General features: G+C 42.4%; 1 protein-coding gene across 2 annotated transcripts in view; it reads left to right on the top strand.

The window, feature by feature from the left end:
- The window catches only part of BABAM2 (BRISC and BRCA1 A complex member 2), a 408693-nt gene that overhangs the window by 227960 nt on the left and 159805 nt on the right, over window positions 1-20928 (top strand). For both annotated transcript variants that reach the window (XM_045809160.2, XM_045809161.2), the window contains exon 7: window positions 2200-2309. In XM_045809160.2, the coding sequence (XP_045665116.1) occupies window positions 2200-2309 (110 nt within the window). The remainder of the gene's footprint in view (window positions 1-2199; window positions 2310-20928) is intronic.

Genomic DNA, 20928 nt, shown 5'->3' with positions numbered 1-20928 from the left:
GCAAGGGTGTGTATGTGTTTGTGAGCATAGAGAAAGCTGTTTGAGGCTCCATACGCAGTTAATATTGGTTACCTTTAAAAGTGGGGGGTAGAAGAGCTTTTTCTTATAAATTTCTGTATGGCTTTGACTTGTTACAACAAGCCGAAATTTTGCCATGTAAAAACAAAAAATAATTGAGAAGTAAAAGGATACAAAACACAAAGCATGAAGAGGGAGGGGGGAAGTGGTCCCAGAGACAGAAGATCAGGAGAGTATAATTTCCTAGGAGCAAGAAACAGAGTATTTCCAGAGGAAAGAGATCATCCATGCAAATACTGTTCAGAGATCAAGTAAGATAAGCAGAGAGGCATTTGCTGTGTTTTGTGGATGCCTTGGTGAGGGCAATCCCGATGGCCTAGTGGGGTCAGAAGGTCGTTCTCCTGTGCTAAGGGATAATGGGAGGGAAGGGAGTAGAGACTGGAAGTGCAGACAGCTTTTTCAAGCAGTCTGTGAAGGTGAGGAGAGAGATGAGAGAGAATGCCGTGTAGAGACCGGCATGATTCTTTTCTTTCTTTTTAGAATTTTTATTTTATTTTTTATGTTTTAAAGATTTTATTTGAGAGAGGAGAGAGAGCGAGCATGCGCGTGTGCGCGCGCACACCAGCAGGGGGAGCAGCAGAGGCAGAGGGAGAGGGAGAAGCAGACTTCCCCCCCTCCCCTCCCCAGCAGGGAGCCCTACATGGGACTTGATCCCATGACCCCGGGATCAGGACCTGAGCCGAAGGCAGACATGCTTAACCGACTGAGCCACCCAGGCGCCCCTTTTAAGTTTTTATTTTTTTAAGGTGGGAGAGACTTATGGTTCTTGCACGTCTGTGTACTTGCACACGTGCATCCTGTTGGCACAATAGAAGGCAGAGTGCGGATGACTTCAGAGCTGAGCTGGATGAGTGTGATGACCAGCTTCCCACGATACAGGAAAGGAAGGGGTGAGGTTAATTTTAGACAGAAGCAAGGACCTCATATCTGAGGTTCTCAGTGCTCATGGGCAGTGATTCTTAAAGTCTAGATTGGGTCCATCCTAGGATGGCAGGTGGGCCCTCCAGAGGACCTGTGAACCAATCCAGAAATATAGGCCAGTTCTTACCTCTCAGTCCTTATGGGTGAAAGATGTGCGGTCCTATTAAGTTTTCAAAAAATTTATATTTGACTTAGAGCCACTACCAGCCAAAAGTAAAATGATTAAGGGTTACTAAAATCTGGTATTCACAAAGTAAAACCATCATGCTACTAGAATTTATGCTAATTCAGTATTTTATTTGGAAGTCTGGCAAACATTCAGTGCTTGGCAATGATCGTGAACCTATAAATCCCAGTTTTGACTCAGGACACTTCATCAGTGTTGGCTTGCGTTGGTTATGACATTCGATTATCACTATTCTTACTTTTAAATTATAAATTACAGGAAGTTTAGCTTTATCATTACCAGGTTAGTGTATTATGTGTCGTTAACCTTTCAATGTTTTTTTGGAACGTATTCAGATCAACAGTGTTTTTGTCTTATAATATTCTTATAACCAGGCTTTTAAGATATGTATGTCTTGTGGTTCATATATCAATCAGGTGCAACTGTTTTGCAAAGTCAGTGTGTACGTAACCCCTGCCATTTGCTTGTATGGTGACACCGTTCATAACGATATGTTTCCTGGGAATTTTTGTTAAGTAACTTAACCACATACTATCAAGGTGTATGTAATAAAATTACTGGGTATTTTAAGATTTTGTTGTTGTCTTATGATATAAATCATATTGATAACTCCTAGTCTTCCTATAAAAAGAAAATTATAAGCCATTTATATATATTAAAAAATTATAAGACATTACCTATATCATTAACAATGTGTTTACTGCAATTTGTTAACTATGCTTTTGACTAACTCTTGGTTGTCGCCAGATTGACTTTTCCCCTCTTGGAATAGGGGAATAACTGAAATAGGTGGGAGTCTTCTCCTCACTGTGGTCGGCTCTGGTCGGAACGTTTGAAAGCCATCACTCTAGCGGAGTGATTGGCATGTGGCAAAGGACGCACAGAGCTGCTCAATTCAAATCCAGGTACCTGACACGCTCTAGCCTCAGTGCCGGTGGGCTGTGAGCTCAGCACCAGGAAGATGGTGTGAGAGCAGGGACTGATGACGTTGTGTTTTTCACTCCCTGCTTAAGGATGTAAATGAAGACCCTGGAGAAGATGTGGCCCTCCTTTCTGTCAGTTTTGAGGACACGGAAGCCACTCAGGTGTATCCCAAGCTGTACTTGTCACCCCGAATTGAACAGTGAGTATCAACGTCATTAATTTTACGTAGCCTGGTGTTTCTCCTTGTTAGCCAAACATGTCTTGCTAATTCTTTTGCCACTCTTGAACTCTTAAAGTGATTTCTCCTTATAGACTTTCGTTTTCTTAAAAATGAGTTGTATCAGGAGTTTAGATTGCAGAGTAAATGCAGTTAGTATTTGCCACTGCAATCTTTGGATGAGTCTTAGTTGTGCAACTTGTGATATGAATACTGTACCTTTGAAGAGAGAGATGAGTAGGCAGGCGGAATCCGAAATTGCGACTCCTTCCAAATGTTCCCTGGGTACATATGGTTGTAGCCTAAAGAGGACTGCTCAACAGTGTCCTATCCAATTTCTTACATTTTTGTTAAGTATTATAGTTATTTGTAAAAATGTAACTTGTCTCCTGAAAATATTAGCAAAACTTATTCTGAAGTTAGTAATGGTGATACTAAAAGCAGGTAGCTTAAAAAGATGACACATTTGAATTTCTCTTCGCGTCTAAATAGTGCTATATAATTTTACACGACTTTCAGGCTCTCGGGTCCAGATAGTTTGATACCACATTTGTGTTTTAACCAGGTAACTTTACCCGTGGTAATGAACTTTACTAGGGCTGGCCTCACAGTGTGCTTATTGTTGGCTGAAATGCTTCAGAAGCTTATTGTACTTCAAAGGAAGCTGAGGTTCGTTGAAAATAGATTGTAAGCAGATTTGGTTGGGAACTTCTGGACAGGACAGATTTTTCATCGGCAGAGAGAGTTTTTACAGATTCTGACTGAAATGTATGATTAAAAATCTCTGTCAGTCAGGTAGGGTTGGCTGATTTCTGTCTGTAAGATGTGGTCACCATCCAGCATTCATATACTGAGTCATTTTTGCTCCCTTTGGCCCTAGTTGTTCAACTTCATGAATCATGGGCACACGGTCTTCCACACTGATACAAGACATAGGTGTTCATTGTCACATATGGATGACTAGGGACATCAGCAATCTGTAGGAGTTCTCTCATTTATCTGTGTGCCTCTGAGAGCACCCACGACAGGATTTTACAGTAGCAGGTGTTCACTGAATGTTTCATTTTTAATTGAAAATACTAACCCATATTGGTAAGACGCCAAAGAGTGTTGGAGGCAGTATGATGAACTGATGATAAATAGGCCAGGGCTCTCAGGTCGAGCATATCTGGTTTAAACCTAGGTCCTGCCACTTACCAGTTGGTAAAATCGTCAACATCTTTCAACTTGCTTCAAAATAGGGCTAGTAATACCTATTTTATAGTGATATTTGGAGGATTATATTTAAACACAGTTCTTAAAGCATTAATTGCAGTGCCTGGTACTATAGCAAGTAGGAGCTATTCATGTTGTCATTATTGATAGTGTTCATAGGGGAAGAATGCGTGAGGGAGTGAGTGGTTAGGACAAGTTGGGGCAGAAAAGGAGAGGATGGGTAAATAAGTGAGCAGATACTAGTTCTAAGTAGTCACTCGGTATATACGCAATAAATTAAGAAGGTATGTGGGTGATGAGAAAAGAGGGATCTCAATGAAACCATCGCAAGATGTAGGTAATACGGATCTATTAGTTAAGCTGCAGACAGGAATTTGCTAGCTTGGAAAAATGATTTTCCCAGCACCCACATTGTTTTTCTTGGAACTTACTGCACCTCGTTTGCAAATAAACTTGCTAATAAAATATTTCTCCCTCTAAAATCTGAGATATGATGTGACAAATTATCAGTGAAGGTTATATTTGAAAAGTTATTTCCTCTAAAATCTAGCTTTCTACATGTCCTCCCTCTTTTTTGTGTGTGTTAAGAACCGGCCACATCTTACTTTTCCAGGTCAGTTTCTTATGCTTTTCCCTCCAGCAGTCTGTCGTTCAGCCAGACTCCATCACTTGAACATTTCTTAATTTACCTGTGCGCTCTTGCCCATGTGCCTTTGCTAAAGCTGTTACTTCCGTGTGCAATGCCTTCTCTAACACCCTTTTCCTGTTGAAATAGACCTTTCCAAATCCTGTCCCTCCCATTTCTCCTGAGCACCGTTGGGCTGCCTTCTCTAGCCATCCCGTGAATTCTTACAATACTGAGTTTGTATCAATTAGAATCTGCTCATCACAGATTTAGTGATGCATTGTTTTCCCGTCTTTTACTAAATTGTAGGCTACTCAAGGGCATGTTAATGTCTTACAGAAATGCAGTGCAGGGGGAGTAGGAGCCTGGTTGGCAGTATTCTGGGTCAATAAATAATTGTTACAAGAAAACTGGAAAACACTGCACTGAGAAGTCTTACATTTTTCCTGATTGATACAGATTCGCTTAGTAGAACTGCCTTTGTAATACCAATGAAAACTGCCGAAAGTTCTTACATCCTTGAGTAGAAGTTTTAAAAATGAGGTTTCAGTAAAAAGGCTAAAATGGAAAGTGGTCAGATTGTGGTATGACTTTCCAAGGGCTTACATAGTTACTAAGGTTATTAATATCTTTGGTTAACTCGTGCAGAGTTCAGCCTATGGAACGGAGGTAATGTCATTTCAGTAAGGCCAAGGTTATAGGATAGCTTTTAAGAACTGAATGAGGAGAGGTTGGTACTGGTCTTTGACACTGTGTTAAGCTCTCATTTGTTTTCTGTGTTTCATACTATCCTGTCAACTCTGAGCCATCCAAGCATTGATTATAGACTCAGACTGGGGGAGTGCTCTCAGGAGTCATGGCGAAAGCATCCTGTGTGGCCCCGCCCAAAGCCAGTGCCAGACGCTTGCCCTAAGCTGAGGCTTGTACTCTTTTTGGCTCTTGCAATGGCTCTTTCTAGGAAGTTCCAAGCCCCATGAAGTGCATTGGACAGGCAGGGGTCCAGGCCTGATCCATGTGGGTCAATGATAATGTAGATCAATGGCTTGATCCACATTAGGTGAAAATGGGCAAGAAAAGACTTGCACTCTCTCTGTCTGCTCTCCATGGACATGGAAAGGTATCTCGAGCCTGGAAGGTACCTCATTTCAGTCTGGCTAATGTCCCTCTGCCCCAACTTGTCCATGCAGTGGGCAGGAATATTATGCTTACACTAACTAGTCTTAGAAATAGGAAAAGGCTACTTTGGGTCTTGTCTTCACGTGTGGGAAGAGAGATCAATTTGCTGTACCCTAAAGATTTCTAGGGACATGGTTACCAAATGTCTCTAAATTAGACAATCCCCACAGAAGGGAGCATCTGTCAGAGACATGGGGTTGAAAAGTCCCAAGTGTGTTATAATGAATGAAGCTCTAAAATAGAATCCCACTTCAGAGGTCTGCCTTGCCCAGGATCCTGGAAGAGTTTCTGGTGTTTCTGGTGACACTGGAGCCTGACCGTGTGCCTTTATGGTGTAGATGTATGGTATTCCTGGTTTCCCGCTGTGCACACGGATGGCTTGCAAAATAGAGCTTCTGAGAACTGTGCGTTCTTCTCCCACGTGGGACATTTATGAACTATACTTATTGCAGGCTCTCCATACATTTTTCCCCAAGGAACCGAACCAGCCAGGTAAATGAGACACTAAGTACAGTTCGTTAAACAAAACAGAACAGCTAGTGGTCAGTTATGTAAAATAGACTTTGGTTGAATATTAAGAGAGGAAAAAAAACCTAGTTTCTAAACCAGTTGCCTTTTTTTCCTGGCAGACAAGCTGGATATAAGGTTACATCATCAGAGCTGGCACCAAACCTGCTCTACCTTTCCCTCCTTCTCAGACTGTTGGCAGTTCCAGCAGTGACACCAGAGGTGAAACGGGCAGTTCTCTTTCCCGAAAGGTGTGGGCCCATTTCTTGGCTTGAGCCCGTTGGTGGGAGTGGTTTGAAGAAAGCCAGCTTGTCACTCCCTGTGCTGTTCCCACTCGGTGCATAAAAAGAGGATTTCAGCCCCTGAGGCAGACCAGGTGGCATCTTTCACAAGTACAGAATTTGTTTTTAGAACTTTTTGTTGTTAAGTTACAGTCCGCCTTAAGAAATAAGTCCTCAAAGCTTACCAGCCCACAAACGCTCACCATTAGGGAGGCCCGTGTGCCCGCAAATACTTTCAGGCAACAAAAGCGCAAGAGTTGACCAAGTGTCAGGCCCTTGGCTGGGTGCTTCAGAGGGTATCAAGATAAATGAGATACGGCTGTGCCCTTATTAGTTTCTTGATTGTAAGGGAAATAAGAACAGACACAGCAAGTCCCAACTCGTGTTTCAGTAGAAAAGGCACTTAGATAAGACTTGGCCTCAGAGGCCCCCAGTTCCTCCCCTTACTACCCGGCAGTCTCAGCTCAAGATACTGAGCCTGTTGGAGCCTCGCTCATGTCATCCTCTGCAAAGGTGGGTCAGTCCTCACTTTGTTTCGTCTCCTCCAAGGGGGACTCACAGGAAAGCACTCCTGCAGCGTTGGCACTCGGACGATGCTCAGGTCGCACTTCTTGAGTTATACGAATACCGAAATTAGACTTCTTAAGCTCTGTGCGAGTTCAGGGCAGGACGAGATCACGTTTCCATTTGGCTCAGTGGAGAAGGGACCTTGTGGAAGATTTTGGGAAGCTTGGCTCTGCCAGCACAATGTGACTTTTCTAGAGATTAAACGCGCTGCTATGAAAATCATAAAAATGTATTTGTTTAGTACTTTCAAATGTGTAAACTGCTTTCACTTGACCATCCCATCTGATCCTCACGATCGTATCCCTAACATGTTCTAGAATATGTCTCTTTTCCTCTATAGCTGGGAGTTCTTAGGCCCTTCCTGGTCTCCTCTGCTGACTCTTCTTCCTATTTCAACCCATTAAATTATGCTAAATTATGTTTCCCATGATTTCATCCCCAGAGCCCTCCCTCTTTGTAGATGCCCCCCTTAATCCCATTTCTAATCTCAGCTTTGCTCCCTGCTTGCAGATCTGCTTTTCTAGCCACTTGGTAGATATGTCTGTCCTTGTGTTCAGTTGACACCTGAGATTGGAAGTGTCTGTAGCCAAACTCCTCATTCCTCCAGGAAACCAAGGTTTCTTCCTCACGGCCCTGTTTCTATTCAGGACACTCTCAGTTTCTTAGGCGTCCAGCTGCTGCATCCGAATGGTATTAGCCAACCCCCGTTTTGTACTAGAAATCCTCTCTCCATTGTATCTGTCCTTCTGGTCATTCCTACTGCCATTTCCTAGTTTAGTCCTTCAGTTGCTATGTCTCCTGATGGCCTTTTAACTTTTCTTCCTGTGTTAGTTTATCCAGCAGGGAGCTGTCACTGTCTTCCTGAAGGAAGTTCGGGTCATATAATGTTCTTTCCCTGCTCAGCACTATCAGTGCCCCCCTGTCACCCGCTGAATTCAGTATGCATCTCTCAGTGTGACATCCAAAGCTTTATCTGTTGTCATCCCAGGTGACCTTTCTACCCCGATCTGGGTTCCGTGCGTATCCTGTTGTTCAGCCAAAGCTGGTTTTCTGGGATTTCCTGTGAACACACCTTGTACTTTTTTCACTTCCATACCTTTGCTTGGGCTGCTGCTTCTATGAGGACGTTGAATTTTATTTCCCTTTCTTGTAGAATCTGTCTAAGTTCTGTCTATCCTCATAGATCTTCTCAGTCGCCACCTCCGCTATGGAACTTTTCCTGACCACCACCACCTGCCTCCCCAGCCAGACTACGCTTTTCCCCACCTGTGTTTGTGCCTCTGTTGTCAGACTATTTCCCTGGACTATACACTCCTTAAGGGTGGCACTGTTTCCATCAGTTGAGAGCTGGTGAGCCATGGCCCATGTTCAGCCAAGTTGGCCCTGCCCTTGGGCCCTGCCTGGGCTCAGCCACAGCTCCCACTGACTGGACTCCCTGGTGGATCAGAAGGCTTTGAGCCTGTTGGATCCCTGTGCTACAGAGACAAGTGGTCTCCAAAGTGCATGTGTCTTGTGGCCCAGCCAGCAGGCTTATTTCCATTATGGACCCCTGGTCATGTTTCCTAAGGTGGCTTTATTTCCTAGGAGTGGCTTATCAGCTGAATCCCAAAGGTGGTAAATATGCTTTTGATCTTATGTGACCTGTCATCTCCTCCTGTTTTGGCCTCTCCAGCCCTCTTTTCCCTGCCTTTACCCCACAGTGTGCCTGGCCACAGACATGGTCACTTGGAACGTTTGGATAGCCTGTAATCCAAAAAGGCTGGAATAAATTGAAACTTGTCTAAAGGGCCTAGGAAAAGGGTTGGGAGGAGCTGAAAATTAAAATACTACTACTCAGAATTATGGGTGAAATTTAATGAAATTATGGATATTAAATTTGGATATATCAGATAAAGTAAGTTTTTAAAGCAGTGAGCAAATTCAATATTTTGTTATTTTATTTAAATTTAGTACTGAATTCAACATCTTGACGGGAAGGAAAATTTTTGTTTTAGATGCTCAAAAGATTTTTTTAGAAAAATTGGAAAAATTATATAACTAAACACAGATTTTAAAGAAAACATAGTTCTTGCCCCCCCCCCCCCGCTTTTTATTGACCTACATCAGTTGTCTCAAGGAATAAGACCCCAGATCTCTTGGGGTGATTTTGTGTCAGGATTTAAGTAATAGAACGTCATAGTAAACATGGTTTAATTTAGCCATACTCATGTTTACTTGAGTCACTGAGATAATCCTATAATAAATATTGTGCTCCTAGAGTTTTTTTTTTTCTTTGATAAATATATAGTCCTGAGTATGCTAAGACAACCAGCTGTCAAGAGAAGATGTGTATTTGGTTTTAGTGGAACGAGCTGTCTTAGCCTCTAGGGATTTGAGATGTTCGTTTTACTAGTCTGGGAGAAGGGCCAAAAGGGTTCTTCGTGACTTCGAATGGAATTTTGAAAAGTAAGTTCAGCAACTTTTCATTAGTGAGTTTGGCCTTTTGTCTTGCCTGTGCCTCCCAAAAGATCAAGAGCTCAGCCTGCACTTTGAAACATTACCAAAAAGAACCAGAATGGAATTTAGTTGGGGGAGAAAATCAATCAGCCCCCAAATAGCATATTTTTGGAAACATTCTGGTGTAGAACTCCCACCTCCCCAGCTGCCTGAGTTGGTGGTGTATCAATGTTTTTATCTAGCTTTCTTTTTAGGCAGAAAAATATACATTTAGAAGGAAGATATATACAATAAGTCTGTGATAACTCAGATCTCACGGGTACATGTTTCTTAAACTTGTTTGCCCCTGAAGCTCTGTCTTATATTTATTTTGTGTCTGTGGGCAGTTCTGTGCCTTGTTTCTCGTAAGTGCTATTCTCCGGTCTACAGCATAGTGATTAGCTTTAAACTATAAGATGTAACTTGTCTTCGTTTAAAAAATCAGCCTAGTGCCTTTCTGCTAAACATCTCAAGGATTTTGTGCAGTGTTTTTTTTCTGTAATAAAGATGAGTTTATTATTTTCAATTTTACACTGTATTTCAACAGCAAAACTCTGTGCTCTTTTATGCAGTGTTCATTTGTATTTATTCACAAGTAGGAAAATATTCCTCAATGGAAGGTCTGAGATGTAGAGTGGTAGTTAACAAAAACATTAGGCTGTGTTATAGGAAGGAACAGAGAAATTAGAAAGTGGAAGAGAAAATGGCTTAGAACGTTCCAGAACTGATGGAGGATACCAATCCTCAGGTAGAGGAAATACAGTGAATCTCAAACAGGCGAAATAAAAAGAAATGGGCACCTAGACACATCATCTGAAGTTGCAGAACACCAAAGATAAAAAGTATCCAAAGTAGACACACTGTGTTTAAAGGAACTGCAGATTGACACAGCCCTCTGAAAATCTGATGAGAATTCATGGACTGGAGCCCAGAAAAATGTACAGACGCAGAAAGTTTTAAATACAGTTTTGAGAGCAACACACCTGCCCCTGAAGCCAATTCACAAACCTCATTTGAGGATCCTTGTTCTAGATTTCAGTTCTGCATTTTTAATGCCTTGTATACCCTCTCATGCTAGAATAATCACCGAGGCTTCAGATTTAATATTTAAAGAGTAGATTATGGTCCACACTACCCATTTCCCCTCCTCCAAAATCTGCACTTCCCCTGTGTTCTTTATCTTCATTAATGGCTTGACTAGCCTCGTGCCCACAGCCATGAAACCTCGGCACCCTATTTTTGACCTTCCCTTGACCATGGCTGCCTGTATCTGCATGACTGCTGGCTGATTTTGCCTCCATGGTATCTCATGTTCATCTGCTCACCCTTCCCCAGCCTGGTTTCAAGCCTGTGTATTTTACTGTTTGCCACATCAGTCCTTTGAAAGCAGAGCTCAGTCCATGTCACTCCCTTGCTGAAACACTCTTAGTGCCTCTCTTCAAGATGGCGGAGCAAACTGCGTGTTGGCGTCCTGTCTGAGAAGCCTCAGGGCTCAGCACACGCACAGCTGCCTGCATACCCTGGATCCCAGACTCCTGAACCCTAGGTGACGGAACCGGGGATAGGCGCTTCTGGGGATTCTCCTCACTTTTTTTAGAAGTACGGTTATCTTTGTCTAACACTTTTTATCCGACATAGTTCAGTATTTTGTAGCGGGAGGACCGCAGGCCCTATTGTGAGATACGCTGCATTGTGTCTTGGTTGTTCTAGTTTTCCACAAGAATTGACTGTGATTGTAGATGTTCTTTGAATGACATTCCATAATATTCTGCTGCCCTTTCCTGTTCTTTTTACTTCTTGTGGCTTTTAGTAAATCGCTCCCTTTGAGATAACTAATCTGAGCTACTGTCGTCTCTTAGCTGGACTGTTGAAATACTCTTCTCACTGGTCTTCCATGCCCGCTCTTTCCCCACTCCTAACTAGTTGCCAGACTGCAGGCAAAGTGGGCTTCCTAAACAAATCAGATCTCATCATTCTTAAAAAAAAAAAAAAAAAGGTTCATTACTTTTGTTCACAAATGATCACTTACCAGCTTTATCCCACTGAAGGTTTTCTCCTGTATCTCCCAGGTGCGCGCACGTGTGTGTGTGTGTGTGTGTGTGTGTGTGTGTGTGTGGTGTGTGTGTGTATAAATACTACCTATTGTAGTCTTTCATCAAGTTCTACTGTTTTTTTCCTTCATACTGTCTTGAAGTCTGAATTCCTTCAAGTCTTTATTTCTTCCTATCCTGTTAATTCAGTTTCCTTCCCCTTTAATCCTTTCTGTCAAACCCTGGGTAGAAGTAGAGACTAATATGTAAAAAAAAAGGGGGACATAAAATTATGAAAAAGATGGTCCTCAATACTTTGTGGCATTTAGTCCCATCCCTTGCAAGTGTGAGGACTAGTTTTTACTCAAAACCTCTTCCATGAGGGGGTGCCTGGATTGCTCAGTTGGTTGAACTTCTGACTCTTGGTTTTGGCTCCGGTCCCCATGATGGGCTCTGCACTGGGCATGGAGTCTGCTTGGGATTCTCCCTCTCCCACCCCATGCACGCGTGCTCTCTCTCAAAACAGCAACAACAACAAAAAACAAAAACACCTTTTCCATGAGGATAGAAGGAGGGCTTGACTAACTGGACGGCACAAGGAGGTTTTTAGGATTGTTTTAGCTGATGGAATTGTTCATTCTGTATCATGATTGTGGTGGTGGGTATACAACTCTGTGCATTTGCAAAGAGTAAATTTTTTTTTAAAGATTTTATTTATTTATTTGACAGAGATAGAGACAGCCAGTGAGAGAGGGAACACAAGCAGGGGGAGTGGGAGAGGAAGAAACAGGCTCATAGCGGAGGAGCCTGATGTGGGGCTCGATCCCATAACGCTGGGATCACGCCCTGAGCTGAAGGCAGACGCTCAACCGCTGTGCCACCCAGGCGCCCCTGCAAAGAGTAAATTTTACTGTGGTTAAAAAATAAATTGAAAAACGTGTCACAGATCTGTACAGATAAAAAATACTTCTTAGTATTTCATGTGAATAAATGATAAACCAAATGCCTTTTAAATGAACATGCATTTTATTAATCACTTCCGTGTGTACATATTTGAGAAATGGAAACATGTATATGCTTGCATGTGCTGTAGGTGTGTGTATGCACATATGTATACACACATTCATGTGTCTGTTTTTGTATGTGTGATATATTACACATATGACATTTTTTCAGTCTTCAGGTGCTTGGTAGCCAATAAATTAGTAAACCTTTTATATCAGTATAAGGCCTCATAGTGTCCTGAAGCCAGGAGATTGGAAACATTAGTAACAAGGCATGTTTAATAAATGACCACTTGCCACGAATTCTGTTGTGTGTTGATATTTGTTTAAATAAAAGCACATTTTAACTTATTTCTTGCTCTCAAAATAGCTAACATAATTACTATGTTCAGAAGCAGTTTTTAACCTTATTGCTGGAATGGCAGATTCACCAAGAGCCCGGCCATTCTCGCTTCTCTCTGCCCAACACAAATACCTGGGTTTCTTCATGTCGCTCACGGTGAGGACAGAGGAACTCCAGGAGGAGCAAGGCTCCAGGGTATTGAAACCAAGACTTTGGAGCTCTCCTCTTGTGCTTGGGCTTGACCTGCACGAAGCCCTTGTGGTTCACAGCACTTCTTTTTCTAGGGCTCCTAGTTCTCAGATGTTCCACTCTTTTCTCAGACCAGTACGTTTCTAGCTACACAGTGATCTCTGAATCGGTCTATTACAGTCGTACAACAGATTCATTTTCAGAGCGGAGTGGGGATGTGGGTCGGGGATGTGACAGTGGGATTATAAAAAAAAAGTCATCTTGCCTCATTTTCGTCTTTAAAAAAGTATATAGTTTGTTACGTCCACAACACGGTTTCAAAGGGTAATTATTTAGTACCAAAAGTATTGGCATGGTTCTTGATTACAAGTGTTTGGTGTAAATAGGTAATGACTAACTAAGGCTCTTAATGTATAAAATTCATATATAAAGTGGAACCCCTTATACTGTTGTTTGAGGAAAGGTCTAACAGCAGCGATGTTGTCAGATTTTACTATGTGAAGTTTTATTAAAGAGCATATAATTTGATCCTGGTATGTCTGATTTTGATTCCCATAATATAAGGCTCATAATTATTTGGAGTTTTTCTGTACTTATTAAAATTCAGACACGCTGTGTTTCACTAATGACTTTAATGAATGGAGAAGCCTTTAGTTTAAAACAAAACAAATGATGAGTTAACATAATATTGTAAATAGGAGCATAACAGGGAATGAACATCCTGTCTGTGAACATTATCTTTTATAGACAGCTTCACCAAAGTAGAGACCATTCTTGAAAAAGACTAAAATCTGCTACCTTGCCAGATTTCAGCTAAACCAAACCATTAATTTGAAGAAGTTATGCACCAGTGGAAAACTTATTTTACTGACAGGCTTTTTCTTCTTCTTTTTTTCCTACATATGAAGAACTTTCCCCTCCTACTTTTTAATCCCTCCCCTCCCTACTCCACCCCAACCTTTAAAAAGGATGATGTAACATTGGATTGTTTTGTGCCAAGTTTTCATCCTGGAACAGATTTTTATAGCCATGTTTCTCTGGGAAGAGGAGTTTATGACCAAATGGTGATAACACTTCCATGTTTTCATTTCTTCCTCTGACCTACTACTTTTTTCCTGACTTTGTTGGGAGTTCGACGTGACCAATCCAATATGTGTATTAAAGCCGTAGAAAATTATTTTGAAAGCTCTCAAGTTTTCATAACTGTAATACCATATATGATTCTTTGGAAAAAAGCAGATTATGGAGCATGTAATTATTCTAAAATTGTAGAATTTTCTGTTCATACACTAAGGAAACCCTTCAAAATATTTGTGGGTATTATTTGTTTTGGTGGCTGAACTTTATTATTTCCACTCTGTTAGGGTTATTCACTCTTCATTTATTCTTTGCATACTCTTTCTTAAAAACACAGATAAACCTGGGCCTGTTTGGTCTCAGTTGTTGGAGAATTTAACATTAGGAGTCCAAATGGTAGAAACAACTGAACTGGTCCTCAGTAGGGCCGTGACTTAAAATACTTTGGCATAGAATGGAGTGAGAAAGAAGTAGGTAGATTCCTACGTACTCATATGGGCAGGTTTCTGAGTTGAAGAAAAAACAAATATCAGAAAGATGAGCAGAATTACACATTTTTATGTTAAAAAAGAAAGCTAGCCTTCAAAACCATCATACGTATTTTCTGCAAGGGAGTGTGTGTGTGTGGGGGGGTGTACCCCGGATGCTAGCAATAGCTGGTACTTGGTGAGCGCTTACGTCACATGTTTCAAGTACGCTCTACCCATTAACTCATTCAGTCCTCACAACAACCCTATAATCGTAGTGGGTTACTACTGTTGTCCCTCTTTTATAGATGAAGAGGCTGGAATTCAGAGAGGGCCAGAAACTTGCCTGAGTCACAGCCCCAGCAAGTCGTGGCACTACCATTTACACGTAGGCAGTTTGGCTCTAACAGGACTGAGGGTAGAGATCAAAGGGAACTTTAGCTTACTGGTAACGTTTTGATTTTTTTTCAGTGTGTATCTAGGCATTTTAATTACGAAGGTAAAATTCTGAAAAAATCAAAAAAGTCTGATTGGAAGAAATTTACTGGGTATTTGATGACTTACTTACTTTCTGGTGGAACTTGTGTTCTGCATATAATCAGTGTGATTCTTAGTGGGCTTCTGAACGTTTCGTAATTGTCTTAAGTACTATGCTGTGATCCTTGTCATCCAATACAGGGTCTCCCAGCCTTGGCCCTGTTGACATTTTGGGCTGGCTGGTTCTTTTCTGTAGGGGGCTGTCCTGTTCACAGTTGTTTAGCAGTGTCCCTGATCTCTGCACACAAGATGTCAGTAGCACCCGCCAACCCCCCAGTCACCACAGTCAACAATGTCAATGGTATCCTCTGGGCAAAAGGTGGCGGGGGAGGCAAAATCAGTCCCAGCTGAGAACCACCAGTCTATCATCTATCATTGCAGGAAGCTTCAAGAGTCTATCTGTACCTGTGCTGAGCTTTAGAAATATCTTTCCTTCACACCATCAAACTGTTTTCCTTTAGTTTATATAACAGTTGTCATGCCAAGGCCATGCAGAACAATTAGGAATTGAAATAATGGATCCTTCAGTACTCTTCAGTTATTACCCAATTCCTGTCTTACCCCTAAACTCAAAGCCTCTAGTATTTACATCTGTCATGTGTGCTGTACAGCCAACTTGCTTTTAGGGTCTCTCCAAGTCACCATCTACCTCCTGTCTTCCCTTAATCTCAGGAAGAAGGACCACAGCTCTCTACCTGGTACCATATTTAAGGTGTGTTTCTCCATTTGTGTCTTTGATTTTTTTTCCCTGCTTTCCATTCCACAGATGAGTGTGTCCCGGTCAGTTCTGAGTTTCCTCACAGATTTCGGTGATCGGAGCAGTTTTGCACGTTTACACTCTTGGCCTGATTTTTATAACCTAACTGGAAGGGTCCCTCACCATTTTAGTTCCAAAGAACTAATATATCTCAAAGATCAACAGGGCACAAAGCCCAATTCTGCCTTTTGCCCCAGTTCCCAACCTTCGGGAGATAAATGCAGAGAACCCAAAAGCAGAATCTTCACCCCTGTTCTCCACAGCTGCAACATCCTGGCCCACCGCCCCCCCCCCCCCCACCAAGATGAAGTATTCAGAGGCACACAAGGGCAGGCATTGGCCAAGAGCACTGCTTTGCAATAAAACAGGTTTGGGATTAAGTCTGCCTGCCAATCTCTGGTACGTGACCCAGTGTCAGTTACTTAACCTCCCTAACAGTTTCTTCATCTGTAATCCTCACAGAGTTCTTGTCAGGATTGAATGAGAGAAGGTTTGTGTATAAAGTGCTCAGTATAGTGCCTGGCACACCATTAACCCCCGATCCACGGTAAGCTGCTGTTCTTATTACAGCTGCCGTCGTCATCATCATCATCATCATCATCCTCATGTTCCTCCTCCTCCTGTAATGTTCAGAGACCCCAGTTTTTGAGAATTTCATTCCAGGTGCTAGGCACTAGGTCCTTAAGGTACCGTTCCCCCTGGATTCATCTAGGGTAAGCTAGTGGAGAAAACATGAGAACAGACATCTGAAATGAGAGACAGAAATGAACTCAGGATTTCTATAAGGGAGCAGCTCCAAACTTGAGAACCCCATGACAGCGAGGACCACCCTAGCCCCTCCTACTCCAGATGATTTTGCATATTCTTCAGAGGATCCGCCGACTTCCTTCTGTACAAGCCCAGACCCTTCAGGGATCTGCTACCTTCAATTAAGCGTCCTTTCTCTGAAGTTTCTTCTTGAGATACCAACCAGCGAGATGGCCACTGGCTACCACAGTGGGTAAGCTGGCTAAGGACAGGAATCACAGACAAGAGCGATCCAGCAGCCTCTGAGCACTGGCCGTGACAGACACTGTGCCGCACACATTACAAACAGTATTATATTCAATCTGCATGGTCGGAGTTGCTGGCTCTCATTGCTCGTGTGGATTTTGAGGCACAGAACCGTTAAGTAACCGTCAAAGGCCGACAGTGAGTATGTGGCAGCAACAGGGCTCACACTCCGATCTGTCATTTTCCACAGCCTTTGCTCTTACCTGCTACCTAATGCTTCATTTGAGGGCCACAGACGAGGGCAGTGAGTGCTGTGCTTCCGAGTGTGGTCCGAAGAACCGCTGCGTCCACGGGAGCTTGGGAGTTGGTTAAAATTGGATTCCTGAGGCCACCCACGTTCTGACTCTAAGGTCTGGGGGTGGGTTCGGGAACCTGTGCTTTTAACAAGTACCAGGTGATTCTTAGGCCCACTGAATATTTTGGGAGCCCTGGTCATTCCAGTACCATGTGGCTTAGAGTACTGAACAGAACTGAAAAAAGGACTCATTTGAAGGGCAGACAGAAAGAGCGAAGAGTATGCCCTGCATGTGCTCCTATCTTTAAATACTGCTTTTGTTTTAGCTCGATCCCGGCTGTCTTAATCTGGACCCTTGTGGTTTTCAATTAATTTAGTCCAACCTTTCTTTTGCTGCAGTTTTGGCTTCCTACACTACCTTCTCTTCCTGGCGTTCATCACTTCTTAAAAGTTGTGTTTTCTCTCTACTTTTTAATGATACTTACCCCTCCTAAGGCTCGCAAGAAATACACTATGTCTGAAACCTGAAATTGTCACCCTGAGTTTCAGGCATTCTGTCATTCTTTTCCTCTACTCTGTCTGGGCTTACTTGCCTTGCTTTGTTATTCTTTTCCTGTACTTTGCTTTGCTGTTTTTAAAATAGCAGCTTTATTGAGATATAATTTATACACCATACAGTTCATCTATTTAAAGTAGACAATTCAGCGTTTTTTGAGTATATTTACAGAGCTGTGCAACCATCACCACAATTTTAGAACATCTTCATCACCCTAAAAGAAACTGTATACTCATTAGCAATTACTCCCCACTTTCCCCCAGCCCCCAGCAACCACTAATCTTTCTGTCTCTGTGCATTTGCCTGTTCTGGACATTTCATACAAACGGAGTCCTATAATATGTGGTCTTTTGTGACCGATTTCCTTCACTTAGCGTCATGTCTTCAAGGTTCATCTGTGTTTATCATGTACCAGAACTTCATCCCTTTTTACTGATTAATAACACTCATTGTGTGGACACAAATTATTTATCCATCCATCAGTTAATGGGCATTTGGATTGTTTTCACCTTTTTTTCTATTGTAAATAATGCTGCTGCAAACATTCATGTTACAAGTTTTTGTGTGGATGAATGTTTTCAGTTCCCTTGAGAACATTCACGCAGATCTTTTCTCCATTTTTTAATTGGGTTATTCTTCTTTTTATTATTGAATTGTGAATGTTCTTTATATAGTCTGGATATTAGACCTTTATCAGATATATGATTTACAAATATTTTCTCCCATTCTGTGGGTTGTTTTTTCACTTTCTTGTCGGTATCATTTGAAGTCAGCCACTTGTTAAAGTTCCTTTTGGCTAGTATTTTTATCTACTTCCTACTATAATCATATTTTATAGTTTTCCCACATGCGTATTTTCAACCTTTTCTACATTTGATCATTTATCTCCCTGAAGATCCAAATCGCCATTTCTTCATTTTATAACATTTAAACATACAAATTATAAAACGAAAATAACTAATACAGGATTCATATCCAGAATAAGGAACTTAATAGGAAAATGGCACCCAAAAAAAAAAATCTTATAGAAAAATGGGCAAAAAGCACGAACAGACACTTCACAGACAAGGAAGCATGGATGACTAATAAAATATGAACAAATATTAGTGGGCCACTGTAGACTGTTGAGTAGCTGGAACTATTGAGTGACTGTGGATTTTGCTCAGCCCTTGAGACCTTAAGACTGAACTGGGCTTTTGATAAGACCTAAAGCCTTGGAAATTCTTTAGCCCCCTAGTAAAGCCATTCTGATCCTGGCTTGGAACCTAATCTTTAGAATGTGTATATTGATTAAATTCCCAGCATTTGGAGGAATGTTAAGCCAGTATAGGCTTTTAAATTCATTTTTAAAGGTGTTCAAGAACCGCCCCCCCCCCCACGCACACGGAGTCCAGGGACTAAGGAAGCCTTCTCATTTTAGCAGATTGTCTTGGATCTGCAGCAGCATCTGGAGGGTCTGCTCATCCCAGAGCTAAACATCTGGATCCTTTCTGGATATCTGAAAGGAGTGATTTTGCACTTAATGACTGTCCTTTACGTTGTCACTCATACTCATTTGCAAGATAACTAGGAAGTCTTAGTGGGCTGCAGAGTGAGAAGAGGGCCTCTTTAGACCCCAACTTTGGACCAGGGGGTTCCGTACTCAAATATTACAGTAGCCCCAGGCAGATTTACCCTATGGAACCGAGCCAGCATGGAGCCTCTTCGCCCACCTGTTTTTTGGAGCACCGTCCTTTCTTAGAAATAAAAGTTGCTTTCTTTTTCATTTTAACAAATCATTGAAAAATTTTCTTTTACATCACATGCTTAAGTTCACATCTTTGGGATAGAACACCTCATTAAACAGATTAAGAACTTTACAAAGCTTGGCTTTTGTTTACCCCTCCCTTTTTATCTTTTGTTTTTAAAGAAGAAAGGACAAGTGGCAATGCATTAAAAACTGATCATTTTCCCTTTAGGAAATCCTTTTGGTGATATGACCCTTTCTCCAACATGGATGTTATACTCCTTTTGTTGTGTAGTGCTGTCCTGTGCAGTGCAGGACACTTAGCATCCTTGGTCCCTAACTGCTGCATGAATGACCCCTCACTAATGGGGGCCATTAACATGTCCCCATACATTTCCATATGCCCCCTGAGGGGGCGCTTTCACCCCAGTTGAGAAAGAAAATAATTGCCCTTTTTCCTTTGAGTGCCAGATTACAAACCGAACTTCTTACTATATGTTTATGTGAGAATCTTACTCCTGTTCTTCGAAGAGATTTCTAGGAATCCCAGAAGTACTTCACTCTTACTCTGTAGTTGTCTGACCTCTTGGTTTCAGATCAGGGTCTCATCCCTCAGAGTGTAGTTTACTGCAAGAAGTGTCATGTGGCTTGAGCTGGCACACGGTAGGTTTGGCTCCCCTGGCCCTCCCCGGATAGAGTGCCCTTGGAATCTGGCTGCACAGAGACACCTGCTTTGGCACCAGTCAGGTTTTCAGGGCTGTTCTCTAAGCTTAATAAATTTTTTCAAGGGTGGGCAGCCCCCACTAATAGGTTACATTTCAAACGGTATGTGTATGTTGATTATTTAGACTCTGGGACATGTTTTTGCCATGGAAACCATTCAGTACATAGTTAGGTTACCAAGGAAACTAGATGTACTGAAGGAGTCCTTCAAGCCATAGTGCCTGCCTCATATATCCTCACCTTTGGAGGGACAGAACCCAACCCTTTTTCTTTCTCTAAGGAGGCTGCGGTTGTATCACTTGCCTTGTTGGGGGATGGCAGGGAGCCAGCCGTGATCCAGCCATGCCAGTTAGGGCAAGCTTGGTTCACCCAAAAGAAGTCCATCTACCCAGGGGTCCCCAGAACCCCGGCATATCTTCTTTCTACAAAGTATGAGTACAGAGCAAACAACACCTGAGCTGTCACTCGGTTCCAGCTTGTTAATCTGAGCAGTGCTGAGCAGCTTTCCCTCATGGCTTGTGAAACCCGCCCCACATCCCAGAGCCCGAGAACCGGAGCAGAGTGAGCACAGAGTGGATGACGTACTATCCTTTCTTCCTTACGTTTTCAAGTGCCTTGGCAATACACGATTGTCTCCGTGAGTCGCCTGTGTGGACCCTGTGGTCACCCAGGGAAGGCCAACCAACTTAAACTGGGCAGGAGGCCTTTCCACAATAGCTTATTACCCTATGATATAGGTCCTTGAGTATTAATTGCAAAGCATTTCCCTGTTATATGTCACTTATTACAGTAAAGATAGGAATTGAGAGAACAGTAGGCCCATTGTACTGTTCTTAACACAGGAATGGTAGCGGCATTATTGCTGCCGTGTTTTTATTGTCTTTGTTCAAATTAAGCTGAGTGTAACCTCGGTGTTTATCGAGACTTTCTCACCTGCCCCGGCCCCTGGCGTGGTGGGTTGCCGTCGGCCTGCCAGGCACTGGGTACGTGGTACTCAGCCCTTCGGTGTGACTTCTTTGGAATCTTCACTTGGGGCCTCCTGCTCAGGGTGCCGGCTG

The sequence above is a fragment of the Ursus americanus genome, chromosome 7 (assembly GCF_024610735.1).
Source record: "Ursus americanus isolate L20-20 chromosome 7, mUrsAme1.1.p, whole genome shotgun sequence".
NCBI classification, from domain to species: domain Eukaryota; kingdom Metazoa; phylum Chordata; class Mammalia; order Carnivora; family Ursidae; genus Ursus; species Ursus americanus.
Note: the sequence above shows the minus strand (reverse complement) of the source record. Positions and strands in the feature narration are given on the sequence as shown.